Source organism: Pseudopipra pipra, chromosome Z (genome assembly GCF_036250125.1).
Source record: "Pseudopipra pipra isolate bDixPip1 chromosome Z, bDixPip1.hap1, whole genome shotgun sequence".
NCBI lineage: Eukaryota > Metazoa > Chordata > Aves > Passeriformes > Pipridae > Pseudopipra > Pseudopipra pipra.
Window position 1 is genome coordinate 24,266,898 of NC_087581.1, and position 21,344 is coordinate 24,288,241.

The window sequence follows — 21,344 nt, forward strand, 5'->3', positions numbered from 1 at the left end:
GGATTCTTGATATTCATGCTGAGAGCTGATCCAATTTTCTAGTACATTTTAGCAAGAGACCTGCCAAATGTCTACCGGCTTATTAAATGCTGGCAAACCAGAGGTCAGCCTTGTTTATGAGCCACAGCAAAGCTGCTGTGGATGGCACACAAGCATTCCCCATGGCTTTTTTTTTTTTTTTTTTTTAACTTAAAATTCCAGCACAGAATTGGATGGAGATGGGTTTGGACTGGTTTTGACTTGGAGTGTCTCTAGGTCTGCCCCCATGCTCCCCAGCCATAAAACAGGAGGCCGCAGGAGAGGCAGTTCTAGTTCACTGAGATGTGTTTCTTTTTGCTTCCAGGCTCCTGTGGTCTTGTTTGCAGAGGTGTGGGCCAGATTGTGCCCCCTTGCTACATCCTCGATGAGCAGGCAGAGCCTTCAGCTGCAGAAGGCAAACCTGTCCTTCCTTTAGAGTCCATTCCTCCCTCCTCCGTGGGAGTTCATCCCTTCAACTGCCAGGGTGAAAAGGATTGTAAATGGGAAAATCTGCTGAACCCTGTGCTCAATCCAAAATTGTCTATGTCCATGGGAAACATTTTGTTGATGACTCTGGACTTCCTGTCGGACTTTCACTGTGTCTGAAGTGACAAGTCTCACCTGTTCACCATTACCACTTTGATATCATTCCAGTTTTGTATGACTGAAGATTATCCTGATACAATAAGCAAGTCTTTCTATAAAGAGGCTAACCCTTGCCCTCCTTGACAAAGCAAACATTCTTAAAAAGGCAGTGGTATCACTGTCACATTCAATAAAATTTTCTTCTATGTTACACTGTAGCGAACACATTACCTCAACATTTCTTACATCCTTATAATATGTATTTATTATATTTATATGACTGGCACATAGAATATAGAAATAGAAAAATCTCTGACTCTGTACCTACAAATATGTTAGGCAGCAATGTATTTAAAAAGTAAAAAATTAAATGCTTGTTTAAAACAGACTATACTCCTTTCCCACCCCCAACAACCCAGACTTACTTGTTTAAAACATTCTGTGGTACTATCGGTTCAGAAAGGCCCATGCCACGGATAAAAATCGTATTCAGTTTTGCTTTACAAGAGACAGAGGGAGATGAATGTAGAAGAAAAAAAATCCACGTTTTTATGGAAGTAAACTGCAAAAGAAATCATGGTTTGCACTGATTGGGTAATACCGGAAAAGGTGATTTTTTTTTTTTAATTTTTTTTTTTTTTTTAAATTCCCTTTTCCTCCACGAAAATCTCAACGTCTTCGCTGGAGCAAATATACAGTAGCTTTATGTTTTGCAGAGGAGAACCCCTTCTGTCCGGGCCCGATGCTGGGCTGGATCCCTCCGTTATGGGGCCCCGGCCCCGCCGGTGGGATCCCTGGCCGGGCATGGGGACCACAGGGGTGGGGAAAGAGGGGGCGGCGGGAGGGGCGCAGGCAGGAGCAATTTGTTTCAGATTAAACGGTAACATCTCTGACCGCGTTTGTCATTGCAATCTGCCCTCGACGGCGCAAGGAGAGGGCAGGATCAAAGCATTCCTCCGAGGAAATTGCACCCGGGGTTGCCGTTTGGTTAGCCTGCCCTAACCTCGCTAATAAATTTCCCGTGAGGAAGGAAGGCCTGGGGAGGCGGGATTGTGGCACTTGCAGCTGCACCTGCACCTGCCCGGACGGCAGAGCCATGATGCAAAGCAGGGACCAGCGCCTGGGGAAGGCGAGAGTGCAGCCTTTGTAGTGTCCCAGGGCAGCTCCTCCACCCCGAGAGACAGGGCGCTGCTACCAATGGCACAGCCCCCGCCGCTGCCTGCCCGGCCTGAGGACCCATCCTCGGCCCCCATCGGTGTTTCCACACCTCCACCCCGCCTTGGGCAGCGAGGCTGCCGGTGGCAGTATCACACCTCCTCCATCTCACCTCGGGCAGTGCGGCTCCCGGGGGGACTCCCACGGCAACGCACGGGCCGGAGGGGAGGCACAGGCGAGGGTGCGCGGTGGAGGCTCTGAAGGAGTCCCGGACCATACCAGCAGCCCTGGCCTCGGGTCTCGGCCCCGGGCCCCACAGGCACCGGGGCTGACGCGGCGAAGGGGCGCTGAGCGGGGAGCGCTATGCGGGGCAGGTGGATGCACAGCTGCACATCGCAGGCTTCAGTGCCTGCCCTCGCAAGGAAATCAGCGCCTTTCCGAGCACGGCGGTGCCTCTGCCCATGTCGGCTCACAGCGGGCACGGCTGACACCGCGGACCAAAGCGGAGGACTGAGTGGGAGCAGGGGTCCTTGAGGCCCAAGAGTGGGAGAAGCTCTCCTGCTTCTCATTCCGCGGGTGCGTGCCGCCGGACAACGGCAGAAGCACCTCTCCTTCCCGGCGGGAGAGCAGGGAGTGGCGAGAGGGGAGCGCAAATGCGCTGAGAAGCCGAGTGCAAACAACAGGAGCAGAAGAAAGTTATACAAACACGCTTTAAAATCATGGCTGAGTTTCACAGCTCCCTGTGGATAAAGTAAACAGGAGGCGAACTGTTTTGTAATTTACTCCAGCGGCCGGCAGAATTGTACTTTGTAATTTGGTGTCGGTTTACAGACAAAGGAGACTTCTGTTTCCTAACCTAGCAGGTCCTTTGTCATGCTTGTACCTTTTAAGAGGGACCCCAAGGGAGAAAGTGGAATTCCTTGGGTATTTGCCTTTTAGTCATGCTTGTAAGTCAAACAGTAGCCAGGCTCTCTTTTGGGATGAATAATACCTGCCGTCGGAGGATGCTTTTCTTTCTCCCCGCTCTCCAGACGGTGCGGTCCCGAGAAGGAAAAACTGTCCTTGGGGACAAACTCTCCTTCCCTCCTCGCAGGTGCCCGTAGCCCGCGAGGCTAAAGGAAGGGCTGGTGCCGTGTCCGGGCTGTGGTGGAGCTGTGAGCTCCGGGCCGCGAGCGGGCTGCGAACCCTCACTGCGCCGCCTGCGCCACTCGCCCGCTGGCCTCTGTCCCGAAGGGCTGCAAGAGCAGGGATTTTCCATGCCGAACCGGTGGCCGGCAGCTGGTCCATGTGCTTACCGTGAGTGGATGCCCGTGTTTATTATATACATGAATATTATCAGTATTTATTATACACACGCGATTCTCAGGGAAATAACAAAATATTTTCCCTTTTCGGAATTTAGTTTTGGCCGTATGTTCTGCATATCGTTAGTTTTCGATCAGCATGCACTGGTGGGAAATGGATACTCTCCCGCATGCCTGTATTTTTTTGATTTTCTGGGCATACTCCGTTTAAATTCACCAGCTTTCCCCTGCCTGGCGCTGAACGCGACCGAGGTGTATTTTGTCCACTTCTGCCCATTTGGAATTCCTATTTTCAGCTACGGAAGCACGGAGCTCCAGCACGGTGGCAGGACTGAGACTTTGTGGGTCACAATTTCGATCGCTCCCTGACTGGGGAGACAAGAGACATTACTCAGTTTCCGAAGAGCAGCATCTATCAGGAAGCGGCGGGGTGAAACTTAGTGGTCGGTGAAAAACGCCACTGAGGAGAGGGGATGCTAAAAAATAAATGAAAATTCTTCCTCGCCTTAATGCCCCAAAGAGAAGGATTTCATTGCATTTTCACACTCGGAAAAAAAGCCGTTGCCACGAGTACCTTCCACCCGCGGGGCAAGCAACGCGAACGACCGCAAACGAAAAACGCGGTGGCTGCTTCAAGCTTTCAAACCCGCGCCCCCGGCCCGCTCCCCGGTTAGGGGGGCACTGCTCGCCCGTGGCGCGGGTTTCTTAGCTCTCACAATCGAACCTTTACAGTCTTTTCTCCCTTCCTTGCCCTTCCCACTCCTTTTTCTCCCCAAAACGAAAGCCCATCGTCCATCCGCGTTTCCCGCCCGGCGCGGCCGCCCCCGCGCCCTCCGCGCGCCCGCACCCACGAGCGGGCGACCGGCACGCGCGCGAGGGGGCGGGGCCTCGGCGGCGCAGGCCAATGGGAACGGCGGCCGCGAGGCGGGCGGCCAATGGGCGGCGCGGGCGGCGGCGGCGGGCGCTGATAACGCGGCGGGGCGGCGGCGGCGGGCGCTGCTCCTCGGGGCGGGCGGGGGCCGCGTCGGTGCCAGTGCCGTCCCGGGCCCTGGGGCGGAGGGCGCGCACCCACAGCCGCGCACGGCACAGACCCGCCGCACCGCGACATAGCTATCCCCTGACGGCTGTCGGGGAGCCTGGCAGTCCCCAGGTGCGCGGATCGGGAATCCCGTGCCTCCGGGCGGTCTTAGCCAGCGGCACCTAGCGAACTGCGGAAGCGGGGGGGCTGCGTGCTGCCTGCACCACCTGCCTTCGGTAAGTGCAGTGGGCAGGAGGAGGGACGGGGAGGTCGTGTGGGAGAAGGTGGGGGTCCGAGGGCGCAGCTTCCACACAGAGCTCCAGGAGCCCACACTGCCCCTGTGTACTGGAGCGGACAGCGGCGTGGTGTCAAGCCACCTGTCCTCTACCTGCCTCCCAAGTCTGAACGCAGCTGGCAGGAGGGTTGTCAGTGTCCTGTTTTAAGCAGGCCCCTGTCAAGACCTGACATACTCTCAGCCCTGTGGCGCTGGGCATTGCCCTGGGGCCATGCCTCCCGCATCCTCCGCCGCTGGAGACGAGCTCCTGCCTGCGGCGGGCGAGTGCAGTTCCCCGGCGAGCTGGGGCGGGCGCGGGGGAAGGCGTCCGTCGTGACTAAACTGAGTCTTCTGTGGGACACGGGCAAGAGACTCAAGCAGGCAGTAAGGGGGAAGATGATATTCCAAGCAGGCTTTGCCGTGACTTCGCGACGGGGGCGCATCTCGGCGGGGCTGCCAGCGGGCACCTCGGAAGCCGAGTGTGCCCTGGCTGCCGTTCGACCGCGGGGGCGGGAGGCCTGACCCCTCTCTTGCAGCTGTGCCGCTGAAGAGCCATGACTGAAGAACGCGCCGCCGCCGACTGGGAGATCGACGTGGAGAGCCTGGAGGGGGAGCCGGGCGAGCCACCGGGCGCGCCGCGCAGCAGCACCGGCCTGGAGGAGGAAGAGGAAGAGGAGGAAGGCGAGGAGGCTGCGGCGGCTCCGCGGCGGGGCGAGCCTCGGAAGCTGAGCCGCACGCCCAAATGCGCCCGGTGCCGCAACCACGGCGTGGTGTCGTGCCTGAAGGGACACAAACGTTTCTGCCGGTGGCGCGACTGCCAGTGCGCCAACTGCCTGCTGGTGGTGGAGCGGCAGCGCGTCATGGCCGCCCAGGTGGCGCTCCGACGGCAGCAGGCCACCGAGGTGAGGGGGCACGGGACGGGATGGGACGGGACTGGACGGGACAAGACAGGACGGGCGGTCCCGCTCTGACGGCGCCGCCTGATCGCTCTCCTAGGACAAGAAGGGGCTGACGGGGAAGCAGGCGAGCCTGGAGCGCAAAGCTGTCTACCAGCGGCACGTCAGAACGCCCAGCCTCTTGGCCAAGAGCATCCTGGAAGGTAAGCACTTCCCCCATCCCTCCATGGGCTGCCCTCAGCCCTCTGGCACCCGTTCTGCCCCTGTAAGACCCGCACCTCCAGTCCGAGGCGCGTCTGCTGCGGGACGCGCGTGAAATGCGGCGTCATTCCCGAAACAGGCGTTAAAGCGCGTCCCGCTACCCGTGCCGGGCGGCGGAGGATCCTGCCCTTCGAGGCCGGAATCAGTGTGGCAGAATTTCAGTTCTTTGCCCCCTCCGCCCAAAATGATGCCTGAAATGCTAGCAACGGTAGTTTGAAATTTGAGAGTTACTGTTACAAGCCGACATTCTTTTTACATGACTACCCAGTAGCGTTCTGCAGTGCACGGCAATTTATTCACAGGGTCATTTATTCACGAGTGTTTTTATGAGCAAATGAGTAAATCGATGACTTTTTTTTCTCTTGATCTGAATGCCTAACACAGCAACACTGTTTGCAACATTATCAATAGTAAGATATGCATAATAGGGTGCTCAATTTTTTTTCCCTGTCCAAAGTGTTAACTGTGGAAGAATGATATTTTAAAGATGAAAATTTTATTGAGATGGTATATTTTTTGTTCCCCACTTCCTTTTGGGATCGTGCACAAATTTATTTCTATGTCTGCTTTAATTACTTTCCAAACTGTAGGCCTGTAAAGCACTTCTCAAATCCACTTTTTTTTCCAAAAGAGAAAACTCTTTTCTTTGCCTGTGCAAGCTCAATTAAAATTTTGTCTTCTTAGAAACCTCTAACTTTTGTCTATAGTTCACTCTTTTGAAAACTCTTCTGTATTCTTTCCTCTGATCTGTTTTGACTATCTTTTTCTTTTCTCCTAGTTTTCCTTGGAATTTTCTACCATCTGTAGCAATATCTGTACATAGTCATTCATCTTTAGAAAATAGAAAAGATGTCAGCTGTAGGTACAGATATCTTCCTTGAGAAAACTGTGTAAGAGGAATAGGAGTGAAAACAGGTAAAACCCTGTTCTCCTTACTCATGTAAGTAGTTCCATCAATTCAATGAGATTACTTGTCTGGGTAGAGCAAACAGAATTGGACTCTATCTGCTATATTAAATGAATCCAAGTAGCTTGGTAATTGAATATACTGGAAACTGGATTTCTATGTTTTATCTTAGTTTTCTTTTAGTTCTGAAGAAATAAAATATTTGAATGCTTTCCGTATGTGTTAAAAGTGAATGGCTATCTCCTTAAGCTGTGAGATGGAATACCAGTCATAACACAGCAGGGCTTTGCCTTTTTCTTTTTTTCCGCTGCCCCTAATCTGTTCTTTTGGAAACACTTTTTAAAAAGTTACTAATCAGTAAGCTTTGAAGGATACTACATGTGTCAGAGGAGCAGGGCTTGCTTATCTGTATTGAGGAACTTGTACTGAACGTGCCTGTTGGTAGATTGCTAAGCCTCTGTGTCACGGTGACTTCTGTGGGAGCTGATGGTGTCCAGGGTCTGCAGCGAGTGCTCAGCACCTAGTGGGACTGGTTCCAAATGGAGCTCTTGTACAAACATAGCTTTCATGTTTTTCTTATGTGGCTTCATTCCTAATGCTGCTTTGTTGTTTTAGGTTACCGTCCTATTCCAACAGACTCTTACCTGAGAGGGAATTCACCCTTGCCACCTCCTGTCAGTGACAGGATGAGAAAGAGACGGGCTTTTGCTGATAAAGAGTTGGAGAACATTATGCTAGAGAGAGAGTACAAAGAGAGAGAGATGATGGAAGCTACACAAGCAGCTGCCCTTTTTCTCCCTAACCGCATAGTCCGTGGAGCTGAATACAACTCATATAAAACAGCCTTCAACACTATTCAAGTTGATGGTCCAAACAAGGAGTTTTGCAATTTTTTACCAACCTGCCTTGATCTAACGATGCAGTATTCAGGATCCAGCAACATGGAGCTAATTTCTTCAAATGTAAGTGTAGCTACTTCCTACAGGCAGTATCCCCTGCCTTCTAGGTTCTTAGTGTGGCCAAAATGTGGCCCCATTAGCGATGCTCTTCTCTACCAGCAATGCCTGTTAAATGCTAGTACTGTCCAAGCTCTCAAACCTGGGGCAGGTTGGGATGCCAAAGTCTCACAAAGTCAAGACTGTCCAAACACTGAGCATGACATCATGCCTCCGAAACTGGAAAATTCACTTATTCTGACTCACACGCAAGACATTCAGCAGTCACGTAATGAAATACTTTGCCTTCCTCAGGAAGCTCGGGAGAGGTCAGCTTTCTCTCCTCCAAAAAGGACTTTCTCGCAGATTTGTGATAAGGATTCTCTGTCTCCTCAGGAGCAGGTATTAAGCAAGATAAGCAAAAGCAGTACCAAACCTCCTGCCCCGCTCAAATACAGCCCATTTCAGTCACTGTTCCAGCAGACATTTTCTGACAGATCGGGAGCAGAATTAAGAACATCATTTATGAAAGAGACTTTTGAAGATGCTTCTAAGAAATACAGAGAGTGTGCTGTTAAAGAGAACCAAAAGTACAAGTTTACCGTAGACAAATGTGCAAAAGACTTCTTTGGGGCCACAACAAAACTTTCAACAACTGAACCACTGTCATTTTCAGTTGAATCCATCCTTAAATGACCTTCTTGTGCAGGTACTAATGTCTCTCAATGAATAAACTATATCTTCAGAGTAGAGAGTAAGTTTTGCCTTCTGCCGAATTGCCACTGCCTGCCTTATCTCTTAAAAGATTTTTAAAGATGAATTTCTGCTGTAAATGGTAATTCCTTCTTTTATCTCAAAATTATATACATAAATATGCATGTTTTCTGAAAAAAAATTCAATTTTTAAAAATTAAAACCACATGTATAGATTGGTAAGTGTTGTTATTTTAAGCAGCACTGCAAACCATTCAATAAAATGAGTTTACTTATAAGCATAGACTGATCTCTGTCTTGTCTCTAGCGTCTCATGGGGAAGTATGTCCTACTTTCAGAATATGCTTTTTATTTTATCTGCCATTATAAATGTACTTACTGTGGTTACTTGCAGTACTTACTTGCATTGCTGTGGTAAGTGGTCATTTTTGCTCTGCACACCCAATAACTATGAGAAGAGGTAATAACTGTGCATGTAAGCTAGTGTGAATTCCAAAGACTTTTTATTTATTTAAGTGGTGTTTGGATCAGATTTCATATGCTGTTCTTATTTTGAAAGGGGAGTGCGTGCTAGTGTAAAAGAGTAGTCTATTCCACACCTCTCTGTAAAAACTTCTGCTTCTAAAGCAGCAGAGTTGCTACATTGGTTTTGAGGGGAATGGCTTTAGTGAGCTTTTGGATAAAAAGTCAGCATTTTTTAAAGTTCGATTTTTGACTGAAAAGTCTGCTTTTTAAAATTAGTTGTTAAATTTATTTTTTTTTTTATGTTCAACTCACTTTACTTTGGGTTTCTACCACCTCAAATACTTCCCTTCTGAAAACATTTCACCCTTGACCAGCAAGAGCCTGAGATTCTTGTTTTTGGTAATTGAAATGACCTTTAGGCTATAAAAAGGTTGCACAGAATCATCACTGCTAATGAGAAATCAAGTGATGATCTCTCAGTTTTATAATTCTATGTCCTTGTGCAGGCATGGCAGAAATAAAGGAGAGTAACCTCTAGAATTTATCCAAGAACCTGAAATAGGGTATAGCCTCAGGGTTATAGGAAAAAGCTAGATCTCAATATGACAGAGCTTGAAGCTTTCTAAATTAATGACTTTGTAAGTTTTCCCCTTTATTTAATGCTAACACAGCGAGTGCTAACCTGTAATCCTGTGGTTACCTTCCTTCCTTAATATTTTAATCCTGCAGATAGTGCTCATCCAGCTGAAAGCAGCTGTGGTTTGTTCTTAATTTTTATGGTTTTCTAAGGACAATTTCTGTTTGGTATTTTTAAGCAGAATGTAATATTTTCTAATTTTTATTACATTCCCTGCATGGATTAAATACTTATTTTACCTGTGAATTTCTGATTCTGTAACTATCTCTCAGTGTTTAGTGTTTCTATTGGGAGTGGTGGTGCAGAATAGCAGGACCCTTTTCACGAATGGGCGGAGTCATTCGTCCTGAGTGTTTTTCTAAGACGCTCTGTTAAACCAACAGAGAGGTTGGAGAAAAAACATTTTATGTAACATGTAATTTTTTACATAACACATCTTACAAAGCACATAAAAATGTTATATCAGGACTGTAAAAAATTGTAATTTAAAAGAATCTTGGGCACCGGCAACAGTTTCACTTTTCAAAAGCATTCATACTAACCAGATTTTTCTTAGTGAAAAACAGGTTTCAAATGCAGTGAGATGCTTTTCTTTTTTTCAAACTGTCTTTTATCCAGTTGCCATTAGAGGGAGTTTTAACTTGCTTGAGAGCTGTATCTGCTTGTTAATCAGTTTAGCAGTCAGACCAAGCTAAGCAGCTTTTACCCAGAATAAACAGAGAGAAATTCTTCATAATTCATATTTGTTTGCTTTCACCACTGCTTCCTTCTTCAGCTTAGCTGAACATTAAATCCTAACAAGGGGATTTAATTTAAGCAGAGTTTCCTTTGTTTTTAAAATATGATTTGTTTTGTTTTTCAAGCAGCTGGCATAAACTAGGATCACAGATGAAAGAAAGTTCATCAATCTGTGTACTGAACCAATATTGGACACCGGAATTAATCCTGCATAAATATTTTTTTTTGCCTGACAGTGTGTGCATCTAACATTGTTCAATTTTACATCTGAAATATTTTTTGCAGGAAGTCACTTTTCTGTACTCATCTCCTAAAAAAAAAAGACCAGAAAACCAAAACCCTCTGACAGGCTGGTACCTCTTGAACTCTTTAAGAAAAAATTGAACTGAAAAATTCAAAGTCTGAACATATACCAAGCATTTATATATATTTATATAAATTAATATAAATATTTATATATACACACATGTTGTGGTTTAACCCCAGTTGGCAACTAAGTACCAGGCAGCCACTCACTCATTCCCCCACCCTCCGCAGAGTGGAGAGGAGAATCAGAAAAAAAAAGTAAGACTCGTGCATTGAAATAAGAACAGTTTAATAGTTGCAACAAAATAAAATATAATAACAGTAACAACAACTATTACAATAGTAATGAAAAGGAGAAGGACAGAGGAATAAAACCCAACAGGAACAAGTGATGCACAATAAAATTTTTCACCACCCCCTGGCCGATACCCAGCCCATGCTGCAGCAGCAATCAGTTACTGGGCATGACATTCTGTTGTGTGGAACGGCGTTTGGGTCAGTTGTCCAGGCCATGCTTCCTCCTGGATTCTGGTGCGCCTTCTTGCTGGCAGAGCATGAAACACTGAAAAGTACTTGACTTAGGGTAAGCACTATTAAACAAAGCATAAAATGTCAGTGTGTTATCAACATTATTCTTATACTAAAATCAAAACAGACTGTATCAACTACAAAGAAGAAAATTCAGTCTCTCCCAGCCAAAACCAGGACAACACATTTTTATATCTAATATATGTATGTGCCGATTGTTTATTCAAATCCCAGTCATCAGCAGTGACATTTCTATTACTATTTGAAAAAAATTTGACCCTTGAGATGAGACTTGAACGAATTATTTGCTTTGCCTAACAAATAAGTTTCACTGGACTCAGCATCTGGCCACCCTTTCTTACTGTCATTTGCTCATGTCTTGCTTCAGTTCCATTAGCTATTTCACCCTGTAGTTAGTTTCCTTTAATTTCATATACCCCAGGCCTTACTTCTCACTTATCTTGAAAACTTGTTCCATCCAGATTTTTTTCCCTTCCCCTTCTTTTCCCTCTCCCCTTCCCCTTCCCTTGCCTCTCCCTTTCCCTTCCCCTCTCCCTCCCCATCCCTTCCACCCTCCCCTTCCCTCCTGTTCCTTCCTCTCCTTTCCCTTTTCCATTTCCCCTTTTCCAAATGTATAAAGACGATTAATCATGGGGAGGATTGAGCAGCTTGAGCAACAGAACATATGCTCAGACAGCGTATGATTTTCCTCACACGTCTTTGCAGTGGTTGTATAGCACTATTGCCCCTTTAAGCCATAGGCTTTTCTACAGCAGAAGTAGCCACTTGTCCGCATCTCTTGGTGCAGCTGTGAAAACTCATGTGGAAGGCAAGTCGTCATTGCTCTGAAAATGTCTAATGCTTACTGCAAGGCTGTGTCTTGCTGGCAATAAGTCAGCTGTTAAAATATCTTAATGCTCCCCTATGCTCTCTGCTTCTTAAATATAGTTTCTGTGGCATTTGTTGGGTGTGTGGATGTCTGTATCTCTTGTGCAGCACAACTTGTTTGAGTACAAGATACACATTTCCGCTGTGCTTATGGGTGTCAGGTTGCATTTCTCTTCTGATCCCCTTCTGACCACAATTTTTCTTATGTGATGGTGGAACATGCCTCTTGGGAAGCTCAGCTTTGGAGTTTGGACAGGAGGTCAAGAACCTGTGCTGGCTGGGGAGCACGAAAGAGTTGTGGAAAGTAGTACAAAGAACAACTATTCATTTGGTCTGCAAAATAGCATGCCCGGAGGATGGCGTAGTCAGAGACAACTAACTACCTGTTATAAGTGTGCTCCATCCATATACATGCTGATACAAAAATTTTTATAGGTGTAGAGAGGTGTATAAATATAGAGAAATAGAGGAAATGAGAATTAATAGCACCCCAGGCAGTGTCTGGTTTACTCCCCTGGCCCAGGGGAAGTAAAGTCCAGCAACAGCTTTCTGTCCTGGCAACTTTTGTGTGACAGCAGTCCCCAGACATATCCAGTTTTGGAGCTTGACACCCAATTTCAGAGGTGGTCTCCTTAAAGTGGATGACAGTACCCTTCCTTGGCAAGGGAAGCACCTAGCTGCAGAGTTGTGGTAGAGATGATAGGCTGCCCAAGGGGAGGTAAAGGTCAGAAACAGCTTTCTGTAGTACTTGGACAGCGGTGGATTCTCTTGGAGAAGAGATAGAATATTGACAGATGCTGCAGTGACAGTGCTTGTTTCTTGTGTGGCACATGAAAATTGAGATGGGGGCCGTGGGATTGGGGGGAGAGTCCCTACTCTGTAGGGTCGGTTGCTAACTTTCTCTGAGGTGCTGGCTTCTCAGAGGTGACTGCACAAACACTGATGTATTTCACAAAATCTGCCTTAAAACCGTCTTTGATGCCTTTGAATCAGCAAATTGAGACCTACCTTGCTTGAGGTAGGTCAAGGCGAGATGGCTGGATGACCAGATGCGAGTCATTCAGCTGTGACTGACTGAAAAGCTTGTGAAATCATGTGAATGCCTTTGCATTCTGACCTGAGAATAAGACAGCTTGTCCTCCTGTGATGACAAAGACTTCTCTAAGTTTTGTAGTCTGAGCTCCTCATTTCCTTGGGGTCATAAAAGCAAGTCACTTTTTGGCCAGCTGTGAAGGAAGAAGTCCTTGTAGAGTTCATGGCTCTGAAGCCAAAACATTAACCACATCCCAGTTGCTATTGTTCTGGAATTAAAGAATCTGACACTGGCTCAATTTCTTTATTTTAGGTGTAGAACAGGGAGTTATGTTATCATTTTGATTTGACAGCTTTCTTGCACAACCAAGCCTTTCAATTCCTGTATCCAACAGTTCCCATTTAGCTGACCTTGATGTGAAAGCTGGCACCAGGTGTCGTTACCCATCACATATGAGATTCTCACCGTATCACTGGGTTCTTTCTCTGAATTTCTACCAGCTGAAAAGCATAAAGTGCACATAATGCCTCTTTTAATTCAGATAGTAGTGACCAAACATTTTCTGTTTCCTTGCATTGAAATCAGGACGAACCATGGCTTATGCAAGAAGGGTTTCTGGGGAAGCCTGTGTGGGCAGGTGGAAACCAGTGGCAGGAATGTCACCATAACTGGAGAAACAGGAACCAGTTGGTGTTTTGTGGAAGGAAGCATCCCTCTTAATAAATAATGAAAACTTGAAAGCTGGTGAAAAAAACCCAAATAGGTCAATATTGCCACTTCCCTCTCTTCCTGATTCCAGCTCCAGCTCTGTGTGAACAAGCCATCATGATTTTGGTTTTTTGTCTAGAAATGGGTCAGGAATCATGTTCATGGGCTGCAACCATCCTTTTTGCTTTCATTTGGAGTTGGTAGCCCAAAGTCGGTGAGTCCTGCTGTTATTGGGACCCATTACCTGAAGTACAGGGGCTGATGCTGATACTGCTTCATTGTCAAAAATTGAGGGCAAAAGTCTACCTCTCACCCTGAACTCATCACTCTAATCTTTCCATGGAGTGCATTTGGGTCTCTGGAATGAAAGCTACCACCTAAGCTGTGTGTTACCACAGGACATGCTGTTGGATGTCTAGTTGTTTGGTTTTTTTTGTTCCCTGACGAAGAAGAGCTTCCAGAGTGATTGACAGAAAAAAAATAAAGGAGTGTTTTTTAATATTCAGTTATGTTGAGATATTATGTTGGAAGAATTGGAAGAATGAAAAATGACATTGGAAGATGGCAGTGGCCCTTTTCCCATTTTTATAAATAATAATTACAGCTGAAATCTACCCAAGAAAAAGCAAAAAACTGTATAGGCAAGCCTACTGATGTGTAAACCAACAGGAGCACAATGAGATATGTACTTATCCTTGCAAGATGGAGTCTAGAAGTAACTTTAAGAGAGATATAAAGATTTTAGGAATGCTAGGATTTACAGACGCATTGTCTGGCTGACAGCCTCTGCATTTATACCTTACTCCAGAGGGCCAAATATGGACTTAAACTAGTGACTAGGTATTTTATGCATTCCTTAATGATTCAGTTGGTCAGGAAACAGGTAGGTTGAACTACTACCATGTGTGATATACAGTTTCTACATATGTGTATCAAGAGCTAATAGTGGGATCCATTATGCCCTGCCTGGTTTTCATCTACCTGCTTTTCTCCAGGTTGGACAGCCCCAGTTCTCTCATCAGTGCCTTAATAATCTTCAAGGCACCTTTTCTGGACTCTCTCCAGTATGTTCTTTTGCACAGATGAATCCAGCACTGGACACAGGACTCCAGATGTGTCTCACAGGGGCTGAGTAGAGAGAAGGGATCAGCTCCCTCCACAGGCTGGCAACACTCTGCTGGATGCAGATTAGGATGTCCTTAAACATACTTGCCAAAGGGCATACTGCTACCTTCTGGATAACTCAGTGTCCACCAGGGCCACCCTGACTCAGGACGTGTCATGAAGGGCTTGCATTTCACAATACTTCTGTCATCTGCACTGGAATTAAATAAACTCCCCTCAGTTAAATCACTGCATACTAGATTCATGATCGAGGAATAGCAAGGAGAAACTACTTCCCGTGACTTTAAGATGGCAAGGTCCGGAAAGAAAATAAAAAAAGGATAGTAGTGAAATTCTAAAAGTATAACATCAACCTTACTGCGCACCTAAGCAAACCTGAGAGATTACAGTGATGCTAAAACTTTATCTTGGGCTCAAGATGAAGTAGTTGTGTAGAGCACAATTAAAAAACCTTATATTAGGGAGGGCTGAGTTCCCTCAGCTTCAGACATAATGTCCATCTCATCTCTCACTGTGCCTTCCCATATTACTCTCTTATAAATGGACTGAGAAAATAGGAGTCATAGTTTAAAATTATTTCCATTTTTACTCTGGCAAACTTGTCAAGGCTTTGAGTTCAGGAACAGAGGGCTTCATAGTGAAATTGCTTTGCCTTTGTTCTACCTCCAGGATGTGCATGGAAGGAGCTGATATCTTGGTGACTTTGGGAAGTGTCTCTGTATGGTAGAAAGGTACAGAAAAAAAGAAGACCAAAATTGACAAGGAGTACTTTCCCTAGTGGCTGGTGGGTGAGCCCTGCCTGACTTCCACCTTCTCCTTGCTGGCCTTTGAGAAGGTGGGGAATGGCAGCAGGACCCTGCTAGAGGTCCAGGACCTGCACACTTCCCACAGTGCCTAGCCGGGGCAGGGAGAGCACGGCCACAACCTGAGTGCCAGCCAGTTGGCAGAGGGACAGCCAGCTGCTGCCACAGTTGGTGGTGGGTGGAGGTCAGTTTTGGAGCACACTGATGGAGATTTTTCAGTCAAAAAGCTTAGTTTTTTCAGACAGTGGAGTATCCCCACATGCAAAACCACTTGCCTACAAAGCTGTTGTGTCCTGCATGAGCAGCAATTCCAGACTAACAGTTTGCAGATGTAGAAGTGAGGGGGGATGCTCTGCTGAGTATGGAGGCTTTAGGCAGAGGCTCTGCAATGCAAAGAAGTGAGAGGAAAAACTTTTTAGGATAAAACTTTTTTCTTCAGTCCATTAAATTCCTTGTTCAGAATTACAGGATAGAGGCTCAGGGATTGTGAACTGAGAACAATTGAGAGTAAACCCATGGGGTGGTGAGCATTATTTATAACAATTTAGCCTCAAAGCAGTGATGGTGTAGCTAACCATAAAGGTTTTTTTGTCTAACAGAGGAGGATATGAGCAGAAGGTTATGCTGAGTGCATGATCTTCTGTAATTTATGGCAACCAGTAGTCAGTCCAGGCTTACATAAAGGAAAGTATACACATTAACAATGGGGTCCCTGTATCAGTGTCTTGATTCAACTTCTGGTGTTACTTCCAGGCAGCGTGCTCAAAGTTGTCTTGTTTGTGGGAGCAAGACAGGAAAGGGCAGGGAGAATCTTTGCAGTACAATAATAAAAGACAACTAATCTTTGCACTCTGCCACGTCTTACTGCTCGCTGCACAACAGCTCACACTTCAGCACCAAAGCACGCAGTTGGTTGGTATGGCTTAATACCATTCCAGCAGACACATGAGAGGTGGAAGACTGGCATGCATTTTCTTAGCTGTCTTTGCTTTCTTTTTGTTTGGCACTCACTTTGACAACTGCAAATACCGATCGAGCCCTTCTGCAAGACACATTGGTTGAAGCCAGGGCCCCAACAGAAGGTTGTCTTTGAGTTGGATTCTCTGTAACCCAACTAATAAAAGTAGGGCTCCTTCCACCACTTTTTCTCCTGGCATAGAGACATCTGTATGGTGTGTCTTCTTTATTCAACATACTATATCTGTGACATTTCTTGAATTTGCTGTCCTTGAGAAAGCTGCTGTCTGCAAATGAACTGAAATCGTTTCCAAACTGAAGTAATCTAGATGCCAAACGTTTTGGGGAACTGGGTTAAAACCACATTTATTCTCATGTGTTTTCCCTGCTTTTCCATGCAGTTAATCTTATGTCCCTTCCTAAGCTCCTTCCCTTCCTGTCACATATGATTATCTCCTTCTGTCTAGGACATACCAATGACTCCTCCAACATAATTGCTTAGCTCCTTGCTTCCCTTTACAAGTGGCAGCAGTTAGGTATCTGCACTACTTGTTGTTCTTAGGATTGGGGTATTGTGCTGCAAAAAAGCCTACCCCAGAGTGACTTGTAGAGGCTTTCTATAAAACAAGCAGATCAGCATGCTGGTGTGGAAGCTGCAAAACAAACAAGAAATAATAAACATATCTCCTGCAGCTGGGAAATGCCACATATAGATGAGGATAATCCATCCATTAGGTTCTGAACACAAAGTCCCACCAGAGAGTATCACAAATCCATGCAATATCCCTGAATGCTGGATTTTTCACTTGGGTATATGAAGAAACTGAAAAATGTGTAAAATGAAAATCACATGTACTCCAAAGAAGCTCCATAGCACTGGAAGCTGGTAACATCTGAAAGTGAGTAGGCAAAACTGACACATAAAGATGTGCTAGGAGGCAATTTACAGCAAAGGCTAAAGATCATACTGCATTTGAGTCAAAACAGGGTAGGCACTACTCCCTAGTGATTGTACATCCAAAGAGTCTCTTGTGTACTGACTATACCAGAAAACGTAAGGAATACATTACAATCGTGGATGTTCCTCTGACATGTTATTTCAGAAAAGACCATGACAATAGGATAAAATATAGGGCTCAGTCTTTCAACCTGCAGTCATAACTGCCCCAATTTCCGTTGCTGTCAAGATGAAGCGGAGATGTTTATTTCCACACAGCCACTTGTTAGAAGACACACCTATTCTGACAGAACGAAGGTTTTCAGCTGAAATATTTGCCAGCTTTTCTTACTCTGCTTTCTGCTACTTGTTTGGAGTTAATGGCTGAACCCAGAAGCCAAGTCTCCAAAACACTTGTGCATTCTGCAGTTGCATACTTGTGAATATTTAAATGGAAGTAGTTATCTTCAAACTGTTGTGAACAGGCTTCTGAGAGAACTGGTCACAGCACCAAGCCTGCCAGAGTTCAAGAAGAATTCGGACAATAATCTCAGGCACACGGTGTGACTCTTGGGGATATGCTGTGCAGGGCTAAGGGTTGGACTCGGTGATCCTTATGGGTCCCTTCCGACTCAGTGTATTCTGTGATTCTGTGACTGGTTTACTCAAGAGCTTCCAAATGTGGCTCAAATCTTCAAAGCAAAAAAAAAAAGCCACAACAAAACTAACTCAGTCCTATGTCTGATGATTTATTATGCAGCTAATCTGATTAATTCCTTCCTACAGTTATCTTGAACTGTTCTCTCCTTGCTGTTGTTTTATATGGAGGAAGTGCATTCTTCTGTTAAGCAAATACACTACTGTGTTTAGGAGATTAAAACCATGAGGCAAAAAGCTGAAGTATATGCAGAAACTTGGACTTGAAGTTCAGGGAAAATGAAAGCCATCTGTAGTGCCATCCACTGTGCATCTTACTGCTAAACAAGTCTACGAAGAGAATATATAGTGAATATTGGGACTGATATTTGGACTAAAGACGTCCAGAAGACCTGTGTTTAGCAAATCCAGGTGACAGTACCTGCATGTAAGAGAAAGTCAGCTAACTTCTGCCAAATTATCTTAAGTACACATTGACATTGGAAATATCTTTCTGCTTGTTAAATTCTTCTAGATTTTAAATGGCTGAACAAAATATGTCACTGGTGTGGAAAGTATCATAATTTCCATCACTGTTTGACATCTCCTTGCTTTGACAGGGAGACTGGTGGCTGGTTAGACTGAGTGAGAAGTAAATACAGGCCATCTGCTCCTAAGAAAAAGGCAGGACAATTCTGAAGGAGCTGACATAGGTCTCCATTGGTCTCTGCCAGCTGAAGAGTTCAAATTCATGGAGCCAGAGGACAGGGAGCATCTAACATGATAATGTGGGGAAGCACCAGGATATTTTGTTTTTTCTTAAGAAAAACTTTTACCCAAGGGGAAGATTGTGTCTCAGAAAGCCATTTAGGGTCAACAGTTGGTTGCTGTTGACCACCTATTGCTGGTCATCCAGATCTGGGTAGACTGTATAAAACTTAGTTTAGACAACAAAGAGATGGCTCCCATATTTCAACCTGGTTTTTTTTACAGACTGCAGGAGGACAACATCCTGTACAAACGATTCCTGTCTCTGCTTCAGACAACTCCATGGTGAGTTTGTGAGCTGGTCCTTTGGCTATTTGCCATGGGGAATTTGGGAAAAGGGGCAAGAGCTCCCAGTGATCTGGATCAATGTATGGGAGTCTGAAGTGACCTGAGCACTCATTTTGGTTCCCACCAAAGCTGCTGCTGAAACTCTTCTCTGCAATCTTCACCTGCAATATGGGAGCAAAGCATTTCACAAACAAGGACAAACAAGATGTGATGGGGTAACATTCTAGTGTCAGGAGCCCTTGTGGCATGTAAACTTTATCAAAGGCCTAGTTAATAACACACTGGCTGCTGAGTGTGGAGAGAAAAGGGTGAATCTGCTGACGGAGCTGCTGTATCAGAGTGTCTGCTTGCCAGGCTAGCAACCTGATGTGCCACTTCCTGCTGTGAAGAGGCAGATGCAGATTAATAAATTCTTAAAAGTGGGCATCGTCACCTCTATCTATATAGATAACTGTATTAACAAAGTGATGCAAATCCCTCCCCTTTCACCCAGTACATATACAGGTTTCCAGAGCATTGATAATCTTCCTAGTCAGAGGCAGCAGTATCCTGCCTAACAGGAGAGATCTCCCTGTAGGATGTGCTTTGGGAAAGCTTTGATTTCTCCTCTACAATCTCCTACTGAGAGTAGAGACACCTTGCTAAGACTGGCAGACTTCAGTGATAAACACCATGTATTCTTTCTTGCTATGATAACTCAAAGTACTTCATAAGGACACTAGTAAGTCCCATCCCGTGAGGAGGTTCTACAGCAGTTTGAGGGGAGAACAGGGAATTTTGGTTGTCCTGATTTTGGGTGGCTTGTGGGGGCAGCGGGGTGAAGCAGGCTGCGGTAGGGTCTCGAACAGATCACTTACCTCAAGTTGTCCTTAAGTGTCTATCAGGAACAGCTCACCAGAGGCTTTGGTGAGGTGTGGAGGTTGGTCTTGCAGTCTGCCCAGTATCACCTGGAGGCAAAACCACATCCAGACACCAAACACAGACATTTCAACTCTGTTCTCTCACTGCTAAGCCACACTCTCTGTGATAAAGTAAGCTTAACCAAATATAATAAAAACAAGCTTCCACATGTTGTAATCGCTAGACATATTCCCTCTCAAAAGGGACGTGTACATGAAAAGAGAGAAGGACAAGCCAGGGATAAGAAAAGGGCCATGTAAAATCCCTTTAGCATGTGGCTGCTAACACCAACACCCTCAACATTTATTACATGATCCTTGGTGATGTAGTTTGGCCTTCAAATGCTTTGCAGAGCTAGCAGAGGGACCCCTGATAAGAGGCCTGGCTTGGAGCTGACTGCAACATGCTGCACAATGTGCAGTGCTCAGTGAAATTTCTTCAGGGCTCACCTTAAAAGCAGCAAGCTGAACGCTGAACCCTCAATGAACTTTGACTGAAATGTTTACTTTAGTATAATCAAGTGACTGGAATAACAATAATGATAATCATCATCTTTGCTGTTGCAATATGATTGCAACAAAAACTAGCTAGATACTCTCAAAACTTCTTGGGAGGACTTCCTTATAATTTACACCCCGTAGCTGAAATACAGATCCTGATACACTCACACCGTACATCTGTTCTCCTGACTTTTTAACCATGGAGTGCTAGTTTATTGCTGAGTTTAAGGATAAAAGAAGCAAGAAATGAAAGTAAAAAAAAAAAAAGTTTCCTCTCTACTAAGTACATTCAGATGTCAGCCTCCAAAAGCCCTATACAGTGTTCATTCCAAGATTATTTTACCTTTCTTCTTATGAGGCACTGTTGTTATCAAATGGGTTTAATCACAAAAGAGCTGGGTTTTACAATGGGGAAATGCTATTTGCAGATATTATCAATACAGTAAACTAAAATTAGCTGCAGTGTATCAATGTGTCGTAACTTTCAAAAGGACGGATTTGTGAAATAAATTGAGTCTACCATCAGTCCTTACTCGGATGAAAATTTTCAAGAACGTCAAGGCTGGAGCTGGGAAGTCCAGCAGTGATTCACCTGAACATACACCTGCTCCAAAGAAATATTGTCACTGTCAGTTGTTGTCTAGAGAGAAATGTAGCTGACCAGAGGACAGCATTTTGAATTTGTGTCATCTTCCAGAGAGAAAGAGGATAAACCTTTCGAGGGCTCCCAAGAAAACTATTCACATGTCCATGTCTAGATTTGGTAAGGGTGTCCTTGCTAACAGGGTCCAGGGGCTTCCCACTGTGCATGTTCCCATCCCAAAAGGTGTTCAAATATGGCATTTACCCGTACCCATGATGGATGCTCACCACACAAGAGCACTCCGTGGGTATTTATGTCTTGTTGGGCAATTCTTCATTGAAAGTGATAGTGTTAACCTCCCTTAAATTGGTTTAGTTTAGCCAAAAGAGCATATCCGGGCCAGCTTGCAGCTAAATTCAACCTCCTTCTACCAGTTTCAGGGAGAGCCATGATTTTATCGACTTTTGTATTTTCACA

At 45.5% G+C, this 21,344-nt stretch overlaps 1 protein-coding gene across 2 annotated transcripts; it reads left to right on the forward strand.

The window, feature by feature from the left end:
• The first annotated feature begins 4,062 nt into the window (after window positions 1-4,062).
• Window positions 4,063-8,345, forward strand: DMRT2 (doublesex and mab-3 related transcription factor 2). 2 transcript variants are annotated; one of them, XM_064641218.1, is made up of 4 exons: window positions 4,063-4,316; window positions 4,891-5,256; window positions 5,351-5,453; window positions 7,034-8,345. In XM_064641218.1, exons 2-4 carry the CDS (start codon window positions 4,909-4,911, stop codon window positions 8,047-8,049), a joined length of 1,467 nt encoding a protein of 488 aa, XP_064497288.1. In that variant the 5' UTR covers window positions 4,063-4,316; window positions 4,891-4,908; the 3' UTR covers window positions 8,050-8,345. The 2 variants fall into 2 exon arrangements, with proteins under 2 accessions (XP_064497288.1, XP_064497289.1); XM_064641219.1 differs by lacking the exons at window positions 4,063-4,316; window positions 4,891-5,256; window positions 5,351-5,453 and adding an exon at window positions 5,545-5,719.
• Window positions 8,346-21,344: the final 12,999 nt, after the last annotated feature.